Raw genomic sequence first — 18,201 nt, 5'->3', positions numbered from 1 at the left:
GCAACTGAGTGAAACTTAGTCCAGTTCCACTTGCAGATTTTAGTGAGTCAGCTACCAGTTGTAGGGACTTGGGTCTGCTCAAGACTGAAGTCCTGTCTGTTTCCTCCAGGGACAGTGTTTTTGCAGCTACCATACTCCAAGCGGAAATTCTCTTGTGGGCAGCAGCGGCGCCGGCGCAACTCCACCAGCTCCACCAACCAGAACATGTTTTGTGAGGAGCGCATCGGCTACAACTGGGCCTACAACACCATGCTGACAAAAACCTGGAGGTCCAGTGCCACTGGGGATGAGAAGTTTGCTGATCGCTTGCTAAAAGACTTCACAGACTTTTGTTGGAACAAAGATAGCCGGCTTGTTCTGTTCTGGACTGATTGTCTGGATAAGATGCATGCCAGTGCTCCATGACATAGGGTTGTGTCCCTTAGGGAGACAGCTAGGAACTTTACCTTGTGGCAAGGAAATAGAGGTGAATGGTGACTGGAAAAGAGCCTCTCAGTTGGATTCATCTTGAGGCTCCAAGAGGACCTGATCAATATAGCTGTTGATATTCAACAGAATTTGATTAAGACCTTGGAAAAAGAATCTGAGCTCTTGGCTTGCCAGTATCTATCACCTGACCTCAGCTTGGTTTCAAGTAGCTGCAGTTCTTGATTGCCAAAACTTTTGTCAGAGCAGAGGTAAAGGAGGGAGAGTACAAGTGGTTTTCAAGGGCAGTTAGATAGATTCAGCACAGCTTGGTGATAGCAGCTTACCCTCACTGGAAGCAGTGGTGTTGTTTGTGTCTGATGTGCCTGACAGCGGCCTCTTTCCCTTTTGAGGTGTATCTGATTGTGTGAATATGTAAAATAAAATCTGAGAGAGACTTGTTAAATTTCATACATGTAAATAAGTAAAAATGCAAAAAATCAAGTGACCTGATATTTTCTTGTCATTCCAGACAGCAATACAGAATTGGGGAGTAAAGAAGAATAACTGCCAAAAGTAAATTCTGCTTATATCCATCAGGATGATGAACATTCAGAGTTCAGTGGTGGGGCTTTGTATCTCCATCTCTGGATCTAGAAGAGCCATGCAGCAGGAGCAAGAAACCAGTCACTGTCCTGCAAGCCTAAGGGGGGAAATCGAGGGCACCTGAAGGCAAGATGCTGCTGGTTGGGGGACCAAGGAGGATTATGAGCAGGTTTTTAATATATGCTTGCAGCAAAATGAAGATGCCTTCACTCAAGTGTGTACCCTTTGTCCTTGCAGAAAAACTTGCATATGACACATGGACTTGCCATGACCTGATTACTGAAGTTTTGATATCAAGGTGGGCTCATGACAGCACCCAGCAGTGCTGTGCATGGGGGCTGTGAGGTCAGTATCTGCCCATGCTGGGTCCAAGTCAGCTGAGAGCTGACATTCACAGTGATGTTGAGACCTGATTCAAGGAAAATAATAGCTACTTCAGTCTTACCCCCTCAGCTGAGTCTGGATGACTCAACTGTTCCTAGACACAACCCACCCAGACAAGGGGGTTCGTGCTGCGTGTCTCTTCCTTCAGTTCACCTGAGCCTGTCAAAATAATCAGTGCGTGGCTGATCCCCATTAACATCTTAAATATTTTCTACTGAGAAGCCAACTTGCTGCTGTCTCCTCTTCACAGTTTTACAACGAAAGTGGCGGTGTGGGCAGCAGTTCCTTTGTCCCAGCGGTGTCGGGGGCGGGGTGCCGGGGCAGTCCTGAGCACCCTCCCCTGCAGACGCCCGGAGGCCGCCGCTGCTCCGCATCTGCCCCCCGGCAGCGCTCCGGAGGCTTCCAAGAGCTTGGGTAACCCCCACGGGAGGCTGTGGACAAGGGTGAGGTGTCAGCTGGGTCCGGGGGACAGGTACCGGGGTACTGTGTGGGCTTTGCCGCGGGAAGAAGGGTTGGAGGGCTGCGGAGCCCGGCGTCTGCCCACTCCTCCAGCTCGCAGGTATCTGAACGGGGCTGGAGCTGGCCCAGGGGTGGAGTATCCCCGAATGGACCCATCGGACACAGGCCATCGTGCCGGCCTCCTTTCCCTGGCAAAAGGGGCAAAACCTATCCCCGGTGGTCATTTGAGTTAGACTTCGGTGTAACTGCTGTCTGTCCCTTGCCTCACCCATGCCATATTCGAGAAAAAAACCTCATGAATTTCGCCTGTGTCTGGGCTTAATTTTTCTGATCGTTTTTTAAACTGTAAGAAGTGAATGAAAGCTTCATATTTGGATTTGTATGGCCGGGTACCTGATCTGAAAATGAGAGGAGGGTCTGGAGGCATGTGGCTGAGGGGTGCTGGCAGCCCTGCTGTACCCCAGTGTCCCCAGATATGCACAGACTGAACTGGGGAAGACTGGGACTAGCCCAGCATATGGCTTCCCACAGCACCCCTCCTGGTTTGGCCTCCTCCTTCAGCCTCTTGAGTTTTGGGGCGAGTTTAATCAGTCTTTGTGAGATTTACTTTCTCAGCTATAAACCTGCTGTGGCTTTAGCCTTTCAGGACAGCTTTAGGTCTACTTTTATTTTAAATTTTTTGAGGTCTTCAAGCTGCTTTTAACAGAATAAAGAGTTTATTTCCTTTAAAAGGAAAAAAAAAGAAAAAAAAAAAAAAGAAAAGCATACCATAGAAGCTAAAAATAGGAGATAATAGTTTTTATCTAACCACAACTTTGTGCATTGCATAGAAGGGCTTCCAACATGACATAAGGATGAAGTGGTTCATGGCCATGTTAAACAGGAATAAAACCAAGGATCCCCCACCCACCAAACTGCTGGAATTTGCAGAACAGCTTTGCCAAGACCTCCAAAACTCATCTCCTAGTCTGGAGAAGCTGGTTGGGGCCATGATGGGATGCAAACACAAGATGTATTTTCTCACTAACATCCACGTTGTTCGAGCTTGTGTGTTTGTTCATACCCATAATGGGCAGTATGACACAGCCTGCAGACTCCTGGAGGTAGGGATGTGTTCTTTGTTTCTCAGTGGATGCAAAAAGCAGCAGTAGTAGTAGTAGTAGTAGTCAGAGCTGTTAGTGCAGAGGCACCCAAACTGCAGCACATGGAGTGCTTCCAGCTGGTGCACAGCAGTGGAAAGTGATATGTGTGTGTTATTTGACCTGAAACACAGGGTAAAGCATTTGCAGTTATTGTTAATCAGCACAGGGGAAGAAGGTAATTGAGTGATTATGGGGTTGATTGTAATTTGGGAAGGCAAGGTTTTTGTTTAGTGTGGTGGTTCTTGGAGCTTTTCACAAACTTGGGGCTCAGGACATAGAAGCCTTGGGGATGTCAACTTTAGAGGGCTTGTCAGGATGGAAAGACATGAGGAAGTCTGGATGGCAGCGCTCAAGGTGAGGGATTTTGGTCTCTAGATCTGGAAATGTAACCCTCCTCACTAGAGGAAAAGAAGGAATTAGGCAGACAGCTCAGTGTTTATTAGAGGAAGGTACAGCAAGATGTGTATTTGAATAATGCTATCAGCTTCATCAGACTAGTAGAAATCTCTGAATAAGTTTCTAGTTATTGAGGATTTTCTCCTTTATAAGAAGCTTGTCTGACTAACTGGAAAGGATTTGCTCACATATTGTTTTCTTATAGTGTTGTGAGGCAAAAGAGAAGGAGGAGCTGGTGCAACTTTGGCATGAGATTCACTACCAGAGGTTTATGGAGGAACACCACACAGATTTTCTGACACCTCTGCAGAAATTCCGTTGCAGGAAGAGGTACCATGGTGTGGGGAAGAATTTTTATTTTTCTCTGTTGGAGTTATCAGGTGCAGGGGGATAAAGATGCAGGATAAAGATGCAGGGGCATCTCAGGATGGCTGCTGCTTGGAGCTAGATTTTTCGTAGTGTTTCAACCACTTGTGGCAATGTGAGAAAATTCCAGTGAATGTGAATAACTCTTTTTTGGGTCCTTTTTAATCCTGTCTTGGCCTGTGTACAGGAATCCACCACCTAATTCCCTTTGCCCTGAAGGTTTGAAGAGTCGGAACTATTCGGATGAAGTCCGACAGCAACTGCACAGGTTTGCTGCAGAGGTGACAGCAAATCCCAATAAGGAGCAGAGGGTAGGGATATGCTACTTCCAATCAAGTCTCCTGGTCGTGGAAAAGCAGAACCCTGCAATCAGGAGTCTATAACTCATTTAATTAGAAATCTTTGTTTCAGAAGCCCCAGTGGGGCTGGGATTCCACATATTCAATCTTTTCCTAAAGGTTTCCTTAAAAAAAAATCATCAAGGTTATGCTAAATAATTTCACTTACTTTGGACGAAAATATCAAGGAAAACAAGTTCCTCGTGGGGCTTTTAACAGTTCTGATTTTGTAGTGATTAAACATAGGCAGCAAAGCAGCCATCACTCACAGGAGCTATATTGCAGTGATAAGTAGGTCTCACTTGACTGAGTTATGGCCTATATAAAATTGCATTTTGCTTACCAGAATATATTTTGTACTGATTTGTCACATTAAAGTCAGAATTTAAAAACATGAATAGGCTGTGTTGATGTATGCATGTGTCTGCCTTATTTGGACAGGGACAAATTTGCAAGGAAAGTGACATGTGAATTAACTCCATAATCCTTGTTGATTACCACCTTGCAAAGTGAAGGTTTTGTGTCTGCCTCTAAAGTCTGCCTCTGTTGTGCTCAATTTTTCCACCATCTTTCACATATGAGGCAGGCCTGGTGAATAGTTCTGCAATGTGATGGTTTATTTCTTTACCCTTATCACAAAGCAACAACGACTTCCAAATATTCATTTAAAAAACCCAATCTGAATTGGGACCATAATGAAATTGCCTACTTAAGTCCTAAAAGGTCAGGATACGAGGATTACTTATGCATTAATTTCCCAGTACATTCTTCACTTATGTGATCTCGTTTTTTAATACAGCAGAAATTTTTCTGTGAACGTGATAAAAATGTTTATACTGTTTACAGTCTGTGAAAACTTTCTAATGTGGTAAACACATTACTGTTTATCCTGTCAGTGATGTGAAGCTGTCACTCTGTGGGAAGAAAGCTCTGTTTTGAAAGCTCCTTTGCTGGGCTGATTTTGGAACTCAAGGAAAAAAACTTGGTTATTTGGATGTGTTTGGTTTTGTATTTTTTTTTCCTTGATCCTCTCCCTACACCTGGGTTTGCAGGAGGGATTGGCCAGGAACTTGAACCTGCAGCCAACTCAGGTCTATAACTGGTTTGCAAATTATCGGCGACGTCACAAATCCTGCCTTGCTCATACGAAGAAGCTCAGCAACTCCTGTCCTGAGAGGGATTTGACTTACCACACACAGGTGCAGCAGGAGAAGGGATCCTACACTCCACAAACTGCAGGTTTGTCTCTTCCTAATGGGCTTAAGATGTGGTTGAGAAAGCTGAAATCCAATTTAAAATTCGTTTTGGAAGGAAAGGATATTCCTTCTCTAGAAGAGCTTCTATGTGCTGATAGATCAAATGAACACTGGAGGACTCCACTTCAGTATAGTGCCTCTTTGTTTTGCTAGAGGCTGTCACTGTATAAGGAGCACATAAGCCTGTGCAAGGACACGTGAAAAGAGATGCCTCAGAAGGAGCACAAATGAAAGCAAATACATGGGAGGCATCATGTTTTAGCTCTCAGAATCTGAGATCGGGACAATACTCCAGTAAACCCCAGTATTTCCATGCTCCTTCATAGTGTCTTGTTTGTTCTAGCTTTAGTCACAGGGAATCTGAGGGACTTGCTGCATTTGGCAAAGTAGATTTGTTTCATTGCTTTTTGGACTAACTATTAGTCTTCATTCACCTGCCTGGACTGCACCTTTCAGATGGATTTTGTGTAGGCATCAGCTCTGAGCAGATGGAGATAACCCACCTGCCCTGTGACCCAGGATGGGAGCAGTCAGCTGCAGATCTGGATAAGACTCCTGAAGGAACTTATTTAAAGATGTTGGAATCCAGGTGATGTAGGAAGAAGTCTTTACAGTGACAGTTCAGAGATGGAGCAACCTTTACATTTAATTAATGGAACTGATTTTCATGTCAGTTCCCAGGGGATATCAATTAGGAGTCATGACTCCATAGATGGGAATGACCCATGCCTGGCATCATCATGCAATCAGAGCATGAAAATCTCCCAGCTGTCAAGGGCAGGATTCAAAAGTTCAGCTGGGGAGTCCCCCCTCTTTGCAAAGCAATATGTCTGGCAAATACATTTTCTCCATCATTACAGCTTTATGCAGAGCAGTGAGCTGTATGAAGTGAGGACAAGCAAGGCTTTGTTCACCCCTCACAACACCAACCAACCTGTAGCTTTTTGCACTGAGGCTATGCTGGAACCAAGAACCTGCTTTAACCCTGCTGTCCTGCAGCCCTGGGCAGGAACAAGCAGCTCTGATGCCAGCCCCCAGCTGGATAACTTTGTCCTGTGCTCTTGTGGGTCCTTTACCATCCCAGATGAACAGCTGGCCATGTGGCATGCCCCTTCTATCCTCAGGGGACCGTCTGGTTCCATGTGGACTCCAAGTGTAGAAGGTTAGTAAAACTGCACCCCAGTTGTTGACTTTAAGAGTATTCAGGCTTCTTTCCCCTGTGCTGTAAACACTCTTGCTCACTTATGTGGCTTTTTGATGTCATGACAAATGGAAGCAGGACTTAACTTGAGTTCTGGAGTTCTGTTCTCCATAGTAAGCTCAGTGAGAAAACCTGTTGATTTAAGGTGTGGACTAAGACATTTTTGCCTACTCTTTTGCATAAAATGTAACTCCTTCCGTAAGAGTACTTTGCCAGCAGTGTGGATTCTTTTTAGCTTTTCCATTGCAAAAGCCCCTTCAGGTGTTGTCTGCTCACCTGTCAGTTTGCAAGCTTCTGGGTTTTTAAATGCTTGTTGTTCTTAATAGATTGCCTCAACACAGTCTGGGAACTTCTTAACTGTGACATGGTTCTGTGACTGTAACTTCTGTGACTGTGACTGTAACTTCTTCTTAACTGTGACATGGTTCTCACTTCCCTTCTCTTTCCTGCTATTCTTTCTTTCTTCCTCTGCTTCCTTCCTGTCCACTTATGTTCAGCATTTTTGTATTTCCACCATCTCTTTTCTTCAATCTGTTCTTCAGAATAGCCATGATGGGATACATAAGTGATATCCCCTGCTTTTGCTGTACTTCTAGAGTAGAAAGTGGTGTGACTGCCACTTACCCAGCCTTTGGTGGTTGTTGAGCAAGGAGGGGAGGAATAGGTGGGTCAGAGGTTTGGGTCATGTTATCTGTAATTGTCTTTAACGAGTATTTATTTCAGCAGGTCTCAGAGCTCCCTTGGTGAGAGTCCCTCAAGGTGGCTGTATTGGGGCCAGTTCAGGAAGAATCATTCAGCAGTCAGATTTAGATGTTGAAAGCTTCATCTTTAGTGAAGGACAGCTAGGGACCCTGGGATCTGATCCTCCCCACAGGTAAAGGGAGTGGAAAGCACTCTTAAAGGCAGGAGTAACAATGGTGCTGTAGAATTAGCCTTGTCTTGATCCTCTTGTTGAAGAGGGCTGTAGAAGAAGTGTGGTGATGCACCTTGTTCCAGGAGCCTGACTGTTGTCTCCTTCTGTCCATAATACTTTGCAGATATTTATATCTATGCACTGGAAATGGGAAATGCTGTATAAGTATCTGTATTCTGCAGTGTAGCACAAAGAAGTTTCAGAACCAGCCTCATCAGAAAAAACATGAACCCCTTTCTTTAAAGCAGGTTTAGCTTCTAAGCTATTTTCCTGTTTTTCTTTTTGGCAGATAAATCATAATCTATGCTGATCCAGTGGGCTGGGTTGGTAGGGCCCGAACTTAATCCTAAAATAGTTTGCAGCTTCATAATCTCATGACAAAATTATTCCATAGTGCAAGCTCTCCAAATTGGAAGACAGAAAGATAGACAATGTTCTGTCTTTGTTTTCCACCTGTAGCAAATGTTTCAGACTGCAGGTTTTCTCTGGGACTTGAGATAAATTCATAAAATGCAAAACAATGAAAATCTGTGCCATGTCCCACATGTTATACAACTTCCATAATGTTACATAAAAATAAACAGTGCCAAGCAGACATTACAAGGTTCCTTTAACTTACTGATCTGCAAAACAGCAGGAACAGTAGCCTCATTTCATAACCCTTCTGCTTGACACTGTCCAGCATTTGTGCTAGCATGACACTGTCAATAATATGTCAAAGAAGTAGGCAGAAAGCTTTATTCCCACTTTTAGATGAGGAAGCAGAGGCATGGAGCAGCTTTGTGGCTTGTCAAGCAGCAAGAGCAGGCAGTGATTCACTGGAGATAAAGATCGCTGATTTTTTGCTTTCTGGTTCCCTGTTAAAAATATTTGTGCCTTGTTACCTCTGTTTCCCAGCTGACTTGCTGCCTACAGTTGTTCACACTCATATCAGACTCCTCACTCTGAAATGCTGGGGAGAACACAGATCTGGGAATTGTAAACCCTCCTCAGACTGTGGTTTAGGATTTGCAGTTTTAAACAGTGGCTAAAGCTCATGAAAGATCAGTGAGGCTTGCTGGCAATAATTTTGGCTGGATTTAAAATTGCATGTTCTGACTCTAGAGTGAGCTCATGTTTATTTTTAAAATATGTTCCACCAGTAGAAGAAATCTATGGTGAATGTCTCCTTGTGGGGTATGTCAGTTGTGCCAGGAATCCACACACCCTTTATCATATTCCTGGCAGAGGCAGGAATTGCTGCTTCATTGACACCTTCTGGTGAGGATATAGTTATTTGAACTCTATTCATAAACCCTATTTAATGGCCTGGTCCAGCTCCCCCAAAAACCTTGAACTCCCCAAAATACTATTAATGCCATGGAGCATCAATCTCCTTAGAAATGAGGCTTCATTTCACCTGGTCCCATTTGCCACTTCCCTCTACAGTCAGGAGACCTCACATGAGTAGTCTTGAGGGAGATCACTGCTCAGTGAATGGCAATGAATGAGGATCAACCCTGTTATCAGGCAGAGCCCTCTTAACAGTTACTGGATGAGGGACAAGTACTGTGTCACCAGAGTCATCTTCAGCAATCCTGTTGCAATGAGCAGTACTCATATGGGGACTCACGAAGGAGTCAACAGCTTAAAATGTAAGGCAAATGTGTTGTTCTCCTGGAAAGACAGGACAGTGAAGTTATCCCTTCTGCACAGATAAGATGAAGCACAAAGGAGGGATTATTTAGCCAAGGTCACCCACCTGGAGTGGATTTAGGGTTATGCTCTTGCTGCCTTGCAGCAAACATGGCTCCCAGATTTCTAAGTGCAGGGGTAGAGCTACAAGTCAGCCAAAGGACCCTTAATCTGCTTGTGTCATTTTTGAAGGTGCTCACCTGGAAAAGACTTGGCCTGAAAGCTGATTAGAAAAATTCTTCTCAATTTTTTCCTTGGGCTTTTTACAGTCAGTCCTACACACTTGGGCTGTATCCAAACCTCTTATGATCTACAGGGCTGTGAGGTGGGAGTGTGAGGGGGAACCAGGCTGGAAGCTGACTGTCTCCATCTGCTCCTGCTGCATGACAGGAGAGTTTGATCCAGGAATCCATTTGAACTGGAAGGTCCTGTGGGACATCAGACAGATGCCTTTACAGATAGTGGTGTTGTAGCCTCTTCACTCTGAGTTGGGACAGAGGGGGAACGTAGCCCAGCTAATGGTTCGTGCAGAATATAACTCCCTCATGCCTCCCATTTCAAATAGGACTACGATGATCTCTATGGAGCAAGACAGACTGCATTATAAGCCAGTTTATTGATTTAGAAAGCATAAATGCTGAGATGTTCATTGCAGCTTACCACTTTTGCCTGCATTTCTGGGATTCCAGCTTAGAGTGCTGGGAATCCTCCTGCTGTCAGGTTCTCCCCTGTGTATAATCCAGTACCCCAAAACTGGCAGGTGGCAAGTTCAAAATGCAGGAAAGGAGGCTGCTTTTTGGCATGTTGTGTATTTAAATTGCAAAATTTGTTGCTTAGGGCATTGTGCATGTCAGTGTAAGTGGGCTATGAAAAGGGATGAGGCAAATTCCTGGGAGGGCAGAAGGTTGAATACATTTGTCATTAGTGCATGTAATTGCCTGAATGCAGCCTCCAGCAGAGGAGTCCCAAGACTAATTGCTGGAACCTGGGGGGCATTCCAAGGAAAGGCAACTTGACACTTGCCTTGTTTCTTCTGCTTTTTTTCTATTCTCTGTTAGTTGTCACCTTTGGTCTGGGCCTGCATGGCCACTCATGCCCCAGGCTGTTACTGGGAGTGGTACAGGCCACGTTGTTGGACTCCAGGTACTCCTCAGTTGGTGATGAAGGGAGAGAACATCCCATCCTCAAGGACTGGGTGTCTGCAGACTTTGACCTCTTTCAAAGGGTTGGCAGAGCCCCCAAGGGAAGCCATGTCCCCAGACTGGCCTTGAAAAGGTGTAGTGGAATGGTAGCCAGTGTTATGACTATGCCTAAAGCCACATGTTTATCTGTTTTGACTCTTAAGATCTGTATTTTTAAAATACATTCCAGGAGAGACACATTTTTGTAGCAATTTCCTTGTATATGGAGAGTGTTCTGGGGATATAAGGAGAGTTGCAAATGGAGATGTCACTCCCGTATCCTGCTTCTGGTGAGGCTTGTTCCTCCAGTGCAGAATCTGTATTTTTATGCCATAATGTGGAGAAATGAGGCATATTTGTGGAGAACTTAACAGAACTCTGTTGAGTGAATAATCTTGCCTGAAACCCTCTTGTCCTGCTCATAAATACAAATACTTTTGTCTGTTGTATTTTCTCCTAGTTCCTGTCAGACAGTGTTTGGCAAGCCTCAGTGCCCACCCGTTTCTGCACCCTGCATGGAAGAAAGCCAAACCCTGGGACAAAGCCAGGTAAGAGAACACACCCAATGCTCAGAGGAAGGAGCTTAGCCCTGTACACACTCTCCAGCTGTAGCTCTCACACATGAGTTGCGGAATCTCACATTGTATTTAGTGTGAAACATGATTGATCTAAGTATACCTTCTGGAATCCAGTTCAGAGCAAGCTGGGAATTCCCAGTAACATCCATCAGAAACTGAAAGGAGAGGTGTTTTGGTTGTTTTTTCCACTGGGATTGCTTATCATACACTCATTTTACTAAATGTGCTATAGAAATGATGGCCAAAGCAACCTGTGAAGATCCAAAGTGTCATTTAAGTTTTGAGCAATGGAGAGCTCACCTATCACTGTGTAAAGAACATGACAGGAAGGTAACTGCCTGAGGGGCCTCTCCTCTGAAGCACTCTGCAGAATTTTACTCTGCTTTGTTATACCTCTTAAAGTCGTTGATGAAACTTTCATTTCCAAGTCTGTATGGTTGAGGAGGAAAAGGGATTTTGTACATTTCTGAGATGGCTGATAGCATTGTACAGAGAAGTATTATTATAGGGCATGATAAAATAAGTTAATTCCATGATCTGGATGCAGTCTGCATCCTTTCTTAGGGTGATGCTCAAGCAGTAGAGAATAGAAGTTGGATATCTGTTGCTTTCCAGGGGATGAGGGCTCCAGAATTAAGTACTACCTAAAAATAGGACCCAAGAAAGCCCTAACTAAACTGCACCTTGAGCTATTTTTTGTCTTTGTGTTGGTCTACTGATCAGTTAGCATCCATTTCAGTTTCTCTTGCAGTGTAAGCTGCTGGAGAAAACCTTTTAAAAAGAGATTTTGAAAGGCAGGAGAGCATATCTTCTGGCCTCATTATAGGAAGTGGCTGTAGCTCTAAGGGAGTAATAGACCCTCTTTTGAGCCTTTGAAAGCATCAATATAAAGATCTGTATCTTGGAAAGTGGCCTTTTTACCAGCCATAATTTGAGCCAGATGAGTTGGAAAGCTTTGGGCATTAATAATTAATGAGCCTTTTCTAAGATTTCCAGAACATGCAGTCTCTGTAGCTAGAGTTTTCATCTTGGTATTTTGTGTTCTTGCACTGATTTTGCAAGGGTATAGAAAGATGATACTCAGTGCAGCGTGGGCTGGGGAGCAAGATACTGTGTGATGCCTGCAGATGTCAAGAGGGGGGACATCTTCAAATCTTTGTAACAATTACTCAGTTTAGAATTCAGAAAAGGAAGTTTTGCATATATTAATGTGTGCTCTAGGAAAAGGAAGAGCTTGAATGGGTAAATGATTTTACAGCATTCTATAGACTTCCTGGGAACTGTTTCTTGCTGAATCCACTTGCCCTGGGGTTGTTGCAGGATTGTGCACATTTGGTTGCTGTGCCTGAACTACAGGGGTGCAGATGTACATTTCCTTTTGCCTACACGTGACTTTGAGTTTGCTTTTTGTAAGTCACCCCATGACAGCCAAAATGAGAGTAAAACAAAACAAGCAAGCAAGCAAAAAGTTAATTCTGGAGTGATTGCTCTCCCTCCCTGAACAGAGCTTTCTTGTTCAGGTGATCCTTTCCTTCTTAATTATTTCATCCTGATCTTACCCTCAGTCATTTACTTGCATTTTATAGCAGTCAATGCCTTGGGCAAAGGGAAGGGAATTGCTCTTCTCAGGATTACTAAGAGTTTAGTTGTGAACTGATGGTGCTTGTCATTTTTACACCCACATCCTGAACTTAGAGGGGGTAGAGGAGTTTGTCACTTCATGCTCACAGCCCCCACCACAGCTATTCCCTCCCACAGCACAGTCTTGTGCTACTCTGTCTGCCCAAAGGAGCTCTTCCATCATGAGCAACATCATGTTGGTATGTGGTGAAGCTTTGATCCCTTCCTGTCTGTTTCAGGTCCTGGAGGATCCAGTTGGTGACCCACTAACCAGTGACACATTCTGGGCAGCATGGCTCCTCGTTGAGTTCTCATCAGGGGGACGAATGTGACCTGCCTGCAGAGATGCTCAACATGGTCTGCACTTAGCCAGGGAACACCCCATCCTTTTCTGTTTTTTCAAATTAATGAGGGGTTTGCCATGGGTATGAATAGAGAGAGTGAGGTGGAAGGATGAAAGCTTTTTCTAGTGGTTACATAGTTTGTTCTCGTTACAGTTTTACTAAGAACTTTGCAAAGGAAAGAAGAAACCAAAGGTGTGTTGTGGATTGTAGTTTTTTACTGGAGCAGTCTGAGGCTGCAGTGTATATGCTAAAAATATCAAGTTATTGGTTTTGTGGCAGCTACATATTTCTACCCATAGCCCTAGTCAGATCCAAATCCTTCATTACATCGTGAAGCCTCTGTATGCAAAAAGTAAAATTTATTCACATTACCCAGCAGTAGCTTTTGGATAACTTTTTTCTCGGGCCTGAAAAATAAGGTCTCAGTTAAGTGCTAGTAAAATACTGCTATTTCTCATCCCTGCATTTCTCTTGTACTGCTGGGTATTAGTCCTAGAGCGTCTCCTACTCTATAGTGCCCCAGATGACATAAATTGGACCATGGCAGAATTTTCAGTACTAAAGTCAAGTTTCTTGCAGTACTGGGGGCAGGCATATCAGTGTTGTCAGTATTTAATACTACCTGTATCTTGGAGTGCTCAAGAAAGAAGGATGAATGGAGATGGTGGGAGATGCTAAACATTCTTGATCCACTTTCAATCCCTAGATCTGGATGGACTGAAGCTGCCAATGCAATTGTGAAACCCTTTTAGCTGGTCAGCAGCAGGAGAGCACAAGTGCCCTGCAGAGCAGCACGAGTTGTACAAACCCCATTTCCTACACACTGTAGTAAGTGGGGTAACACTGCACCTGGCTGAAGGCTGCTCATGCTCTGGGGGTGCATCTCTGCCCCTTTTGCCCAGTATTTTTCCTTAACCCAGCTTGTTACACTCCATCTGCTGCTGCTTACGGATCAGGAGCCTTCTTTCCTTTCCTTCCCTTGGAGTCTGAAAGGCAGAATTGTGAATAGAGGCTTAGGGCATGAGCAGCAAAGCAGAACCTTGATGCACACTTAAAATTAATGCTGCAAGTCATTGGGCAGTCTTTGGGGTATTTTTTCAAAGTATTACTGCTATTTTGTAAATCTCTATTGCAAAAGAGATAATCCTTGACAAATGCCAGCCCTGAAATGCAAAGTGTACGTGCCTCCAGTACCTTTTGTAATGAAGTTAGCAAATAAAAGGTTATCAATGAGTTCATTTTTCAAGGCAAGATTATAATTATTCACACATGATTTAATTAGATATTACGGCCCTTGCACCAGCTGCCCTGGGTACCCTTGTGTGTGTTAACCCCTGATACTTCTTTTAGTGGCTGTCACGTGGAATGCCATTTTCTTGTTCTGTTCAAACCAGTGGTGTGTTCACGAGCGTTGAGCACACATTTATGCTTTATTTCCTTCAGCAGTGGGAACTTGGACGAACCCCTGCTGCCACACAGTGACTTATAGTGCCGGGCAACCGCGGCCCTCCCTGAAACCCGTGCAGGAGGCGTTCCCCCTCCGTCCCCTCCGCCATGACACCTGCGGCCGCCGCCCTGCTCGCCCCCCATTGGTCAGCCGCTCCGTCGCGCCCGTAGCAACAGCGACAAATATATCCTGCCGCCTCCTGATTGGCTGCCGCCTCCCGCCGAGCCATAGCAACAGCGGAGTGGCTCGCGGGGCGGCCGTTGGTGGCTCGCGCGGCGTTAGCCGGGGCGGGAGCGCGTCCGCCACGGCTGAGGGAGCCGCGGAGGTCTGCGAGGGGAAGAAGTGTCCCCTGAGGCAGGAGCCGGCTGCTCCCGGTACTGCGGCTGCTGACCGTAGGCGAAAGGTACCGCGGTTACACCACGATGCGTAAAATCCATTTAGAAGGCATTAGCGCGGTGGTGGTGATGAGGCGGCTCTGCTCCGCGGCCTGTGGTGAAAAGAAAACAAGATGCTGTCGTGCACCAGCTGGTGGAACGGCTTTCATACTGAAGCAGCAGCCCGGTAGCAAAGTTAACACTGGATCTTGATAGGTTTTCCTATGAGATCCCAAATAAGGTACTTTAATTCTCGCCCCTAATGTTATGTTTCTACAACTACTATGATTAAGCTAATCAGTGGTGTGTAATATGTGTGGGTGAAAACCAGAGTAGTTTTATTTCCCTGCTGTTTAAAGATTGATGCATTGGATTAAAAAGAAACGGTGCCTCACTTGCCATCAGTCATATTTTAAGTTTATTTCAAATATTTAGTGCTGTTCCGTGTCAGGGAAGATAATAGAGATTATATTAAGACTACTACACGTGTACAGAAATATGAGGTATGTGTCATTAAAAATTATTTTATAGGAAAACAGCCCATGCCACTGAATGCATGTATTTTGGTCTTGGAAATAACTGACCTTTGTTCTACCATCTTAACAATACTGGTGTCCTAAGGCCTTCTGAGTTCCTTAAATAGTTAAAAAATTAAGTTTTTACTTTTTAATTAAAAAGGAAAGGGTCAATTCACCAGAATTCCTAAGGAGTGATAGTCTCTTCTAACTTAAATCTGGAAAACACTTTGTAGCTAAAGCGGAATTAAAGTTTTTTTTCTCTTATGCTTCACTTGATCAATTTCATTTCCGAATTTGGCACAATTGTCCTCTGGAGGACAATTTAATTTTCTAGGTCATTTTTCAGGTGAAATGACTGGAAATTTATGTTAAATGATTCAAAGCATGATGTGTGAAATTGAGCAAATTAAAATTATTTAAGAGAGGTTAAGGCAAGTATATCTAGTGTCTTTGTCCTGTGCCACCTGAATGTTTAATCTTCACAAAACACTTCAGAGGAACCAATTGCATTTGGACAAGAATTTGCAAGGTGTGCTGCAAAAGGACTTAACCATGCTGACTTACAGGTAGCTGAGCAGTTCAGAGGTAGGCTGCTACTTCCCCATACATGAGTTAGGATGTATGGGATACATAGCCATGCAGCAGAGATCAGATGAACCTGCTGAATGCCAGTGATGGATACCATTTGGCTGCTGGTGCTGCTGGGTGGAATTGGTCTTTGAAGGACAGTGGAGTTCTGTACATTGTAGTCATATTGGACTAATATTTGAGTTGTCTGCTTGTGTCATACCTTCTTGTTTCCTAAATGTGATTTGTGTCTCTGGTTTCCTTGTCCTAACATATGTAGGAATCTGGATGTGTTTCTGTTGTTCTTCCTTGGAGCTGTAATTAGAAGCACTCTGAGCACGTGGCTGACCTACCCTGAGCTGAATGGGCTGTACCTGCTGTTGTCATTCCTCCTCCACACCATGACATGGCCTGTCAAAGGAAAGAGCTTGCCCTAGATAATAAAGCCATTTTTATTTTACTGTGCGTATAAGGGCCCAAATAACATACTTACATATATTAATGGATCACAAAAATGAGATGGCAACCTAGGAGTACTTTCAGAAGTTGTTACTTGGCTGTCCCTGAGGTGAAGGACACTTTCTTAATGAGCAGGCATCCATATTTTCCAGCACTGCTCTGAGAGGCAGCGTTCTTGGGAGTTCAGTAGCTACTCCCAAGACTGGCAAGGTTTGCCTGTCAGTAGTTCTGAGTAAGAAGTGTGGTGTAGAAATGGCTGTATGAAAGACCTGAACGGCAGCTGCTGGTGAAAAAAACCTCTGAACTAAGTGCTAGAGAGGATTAATGACATGAGAGGCAGCTTCCCCTGCTTTCAGTCCCATTGACAGTTCCTGCTATCACAGTTACTGAACGGGCACATCTGAGGCACACTAGGGACAAATGTCAGGAGATAAAACTTCAAGGCCAGTATTTTCAGGCAGTCTCTTGTTCTGGGTGCCTGGTGCAACTTGCTTGGGGCCTCATTTTCAGAGGAAATGAACACTTATGCAGCAACTCAAGTAGGGCACCCAGAATAAGAGGCCACTTTTGAAAATGTTGGCAAAGGCATTTTGTTTTATCTCTGCACCTCATTAGTCTTATCCCCAGGTCTTTCGTGTTATGTTCTACAGTAAAAGGTTATTGTTTTAGATCAGTCATTTTCACTGGGATTTAATCCAGTTCTAAATCAAACTAATCCACTTTGCTTTGAAGGGCAGTAAAATTAAGACATACTTGGGCTTATTTTTTTCAGTGTGGCTACTGGTGCTGAGTCCTTACTTGTGTACACACAGCATGAGGTGTCTTTTGGGTGGTTCCAGAAATGCTGGGCATCTGAATTCTCATCTTATCTGGAGGCTGCAAATGCTTAGCACCTCTGATGATTTATTAGGCCTGGTTGTTTTGGGTTTTGTTTTGTTTTGGTGTTTTTTACTTTCAGTATTTACTTAGAGGCTTTTTCCCCTTTTACATGTAGAGCTTTTTCAATATGATACTCCCATGACAGCTTCTGATAAGCAGGCTTTTTCATATTTTCCTGTTTATGCTTATGAATTCTGTTTACTTTCCCTTGATTACATAAGGAATAACAACACATTCTTGTATCTGGGCAGGACTAGCAAACACTGTGCTCCTGAAGCAGCTGGTGAAGAGTTAAAGCTGCTTTCAATTAGCTACTGTGTTCTTGCCACTTAAAGAAACCCCCACAACTGAGTGTGCTTCACAGCCTCCTGTGCATATCCCTGAATCATTCTGGCAATAAAAAGACTGCCATAATCTTTTATTGAGACATAGTGCTTATTCTTTACTGGACTCTGAAATGAGCAAGCTTTAGAAAATAGCACATTTTGCCATAGAGTTTTGAGGGTTTATCAACTCGTGTCTGAACACGCAACCTAAATAGGTTTCAGTGTACAGAACCTTTCCTGTGAGGGAACAAGAGTTTGGTAGGTTTTGTACAAACCACTCCCGTTTTGTTTTAAGGATTTTCCCGTGTTGGTGTATAAATGGATGCACAATGGACTTTACCACAGTTCACAACATAAGCCTTGCTGCTTCTGAGCAGCACTCAGGAAGCATGATCTTTCTTCCATCATTCTAGGCTTTACCTTTGAGCTATGACAGAGGTTCTGTGAGAATGATTCAATATTAATATGAAATTGATATATGACAAATAGTAGAATATTTTCACATACACTGTGACAACCTAGAGGATTCTGTTGCTCATTAAACTGGTGTATGGTTTGTCTAGAAATATATTGTTGACACTATAGTCCCTTGTAGTTTGAGAAAGAATCATTACATTTCAGCTACACCCACTCCTACCTCATGTTCTGATCTTGTCTTTGGTTATACCACCTTTCCTTCCTGATGTGCACATAGGTCATGTTATTAGGGGGGATGTGCTGCTAGAATTCTAACAGTAAAAAGTATAGATAGTCCTAAACCTGTGAAAC

The 18,201-nt window shown here is 43.9% G+C and overlaps 2 protein-coding genes across 9 annotated transcripts in view; both read left to right on the top strand.

The window, feature by feature from the left end:
- The window catches only part of DEPDC5 (DEP domain containing 5), a 43,738-nt gene extending 42,839 nt beyond the window's left edge, over positions 1 to 899 (top strand). For 6 of the 8 annotated variants that reach the window (XM_030460849.1, XM_030460854.1, XM_030460853.1 and 3 more), the window contains one exon: positions 110 to 899. In XM_030460849.1, the coding sequence (XP_030316709.1) occupies positions 110 to 405 (296 nt within the window). In that variant the 3' untranslated portion in view covers positions 406 to 899. The remainder of the gene's footprint in view (positions 1 to 109) is intronic. The other 2 variants (XM_030460855.1, XM_030460850.1) reach the window with 2 other exon arrangements.
- Positions 900 to 2,210: 1,311 nt separating this feature from the next.
- Positions 2,211 to 12,851, top strand: ANHX (anomalous homeobox). Its single transcript, XM_030460699.1, has 10 exons — positions 2,211 to 2,243; positions 2,685 to 2,957; positions 3,598 to 3,722; positions 3,946 to 4,069; positions 5,149 to 5,335; positions 5,809 to 5,941; positions 6,213 to 6,514; positions 7,277 to 7,427; positions 10,782 to 10,869; positions 12,759 to 12,851. Exons 1-10 carry the CDS (start codon positions 2,211 to 2,213, stop codon positions 12,849 to 12,851), a joined length of 1,509 nt encoding a protein of 502 aa, XP_030316559.1.
- The last annotated feature ends 5,350 nt before the right edge of the window (positions 12,852 to 18,201 follow it).

This window comes from Calypte anna, chromosome 15 (assembly GCF_003957555.1).
Source record: "Calypte anna isolate BGI_N300 chromosome 15, bCalAnn1_v1.p, whole genome shotgun sequence".
Lineage (NCBI taxonomy): Eukaryota > Metazoa > Chordata > Aves > Apodiformes > Trochilidae > Calypte > Calypte anna.
The sequence above is the reverse complement of the archived record's forward strand: the minus strand, read 5'-3'. Positions and strand labels throughout refer to the sequence as shown.

Coding starts and splice junctions, on each gene's coding strand:
- ANHX (XM_030460699.1), top strand. CDS start 2,211: ATGAAAGCTTCATATTTGGATTTGTATGGCCGG. Junction 3,723..3,945: donor AAATTCCGTTGCAGGAAGAG/GTACCATGGTGT, acceptor GCCTGTGTACAG/GAATCCACCACCTAATTCCC. Junction 6,515..7,276: donor GTGGACTCCAAGTGTAGAAG/GTTAGTAAAACT, acceptor TATTTATTTCAG/CAGGTCTCAGAGCTCCCTTG.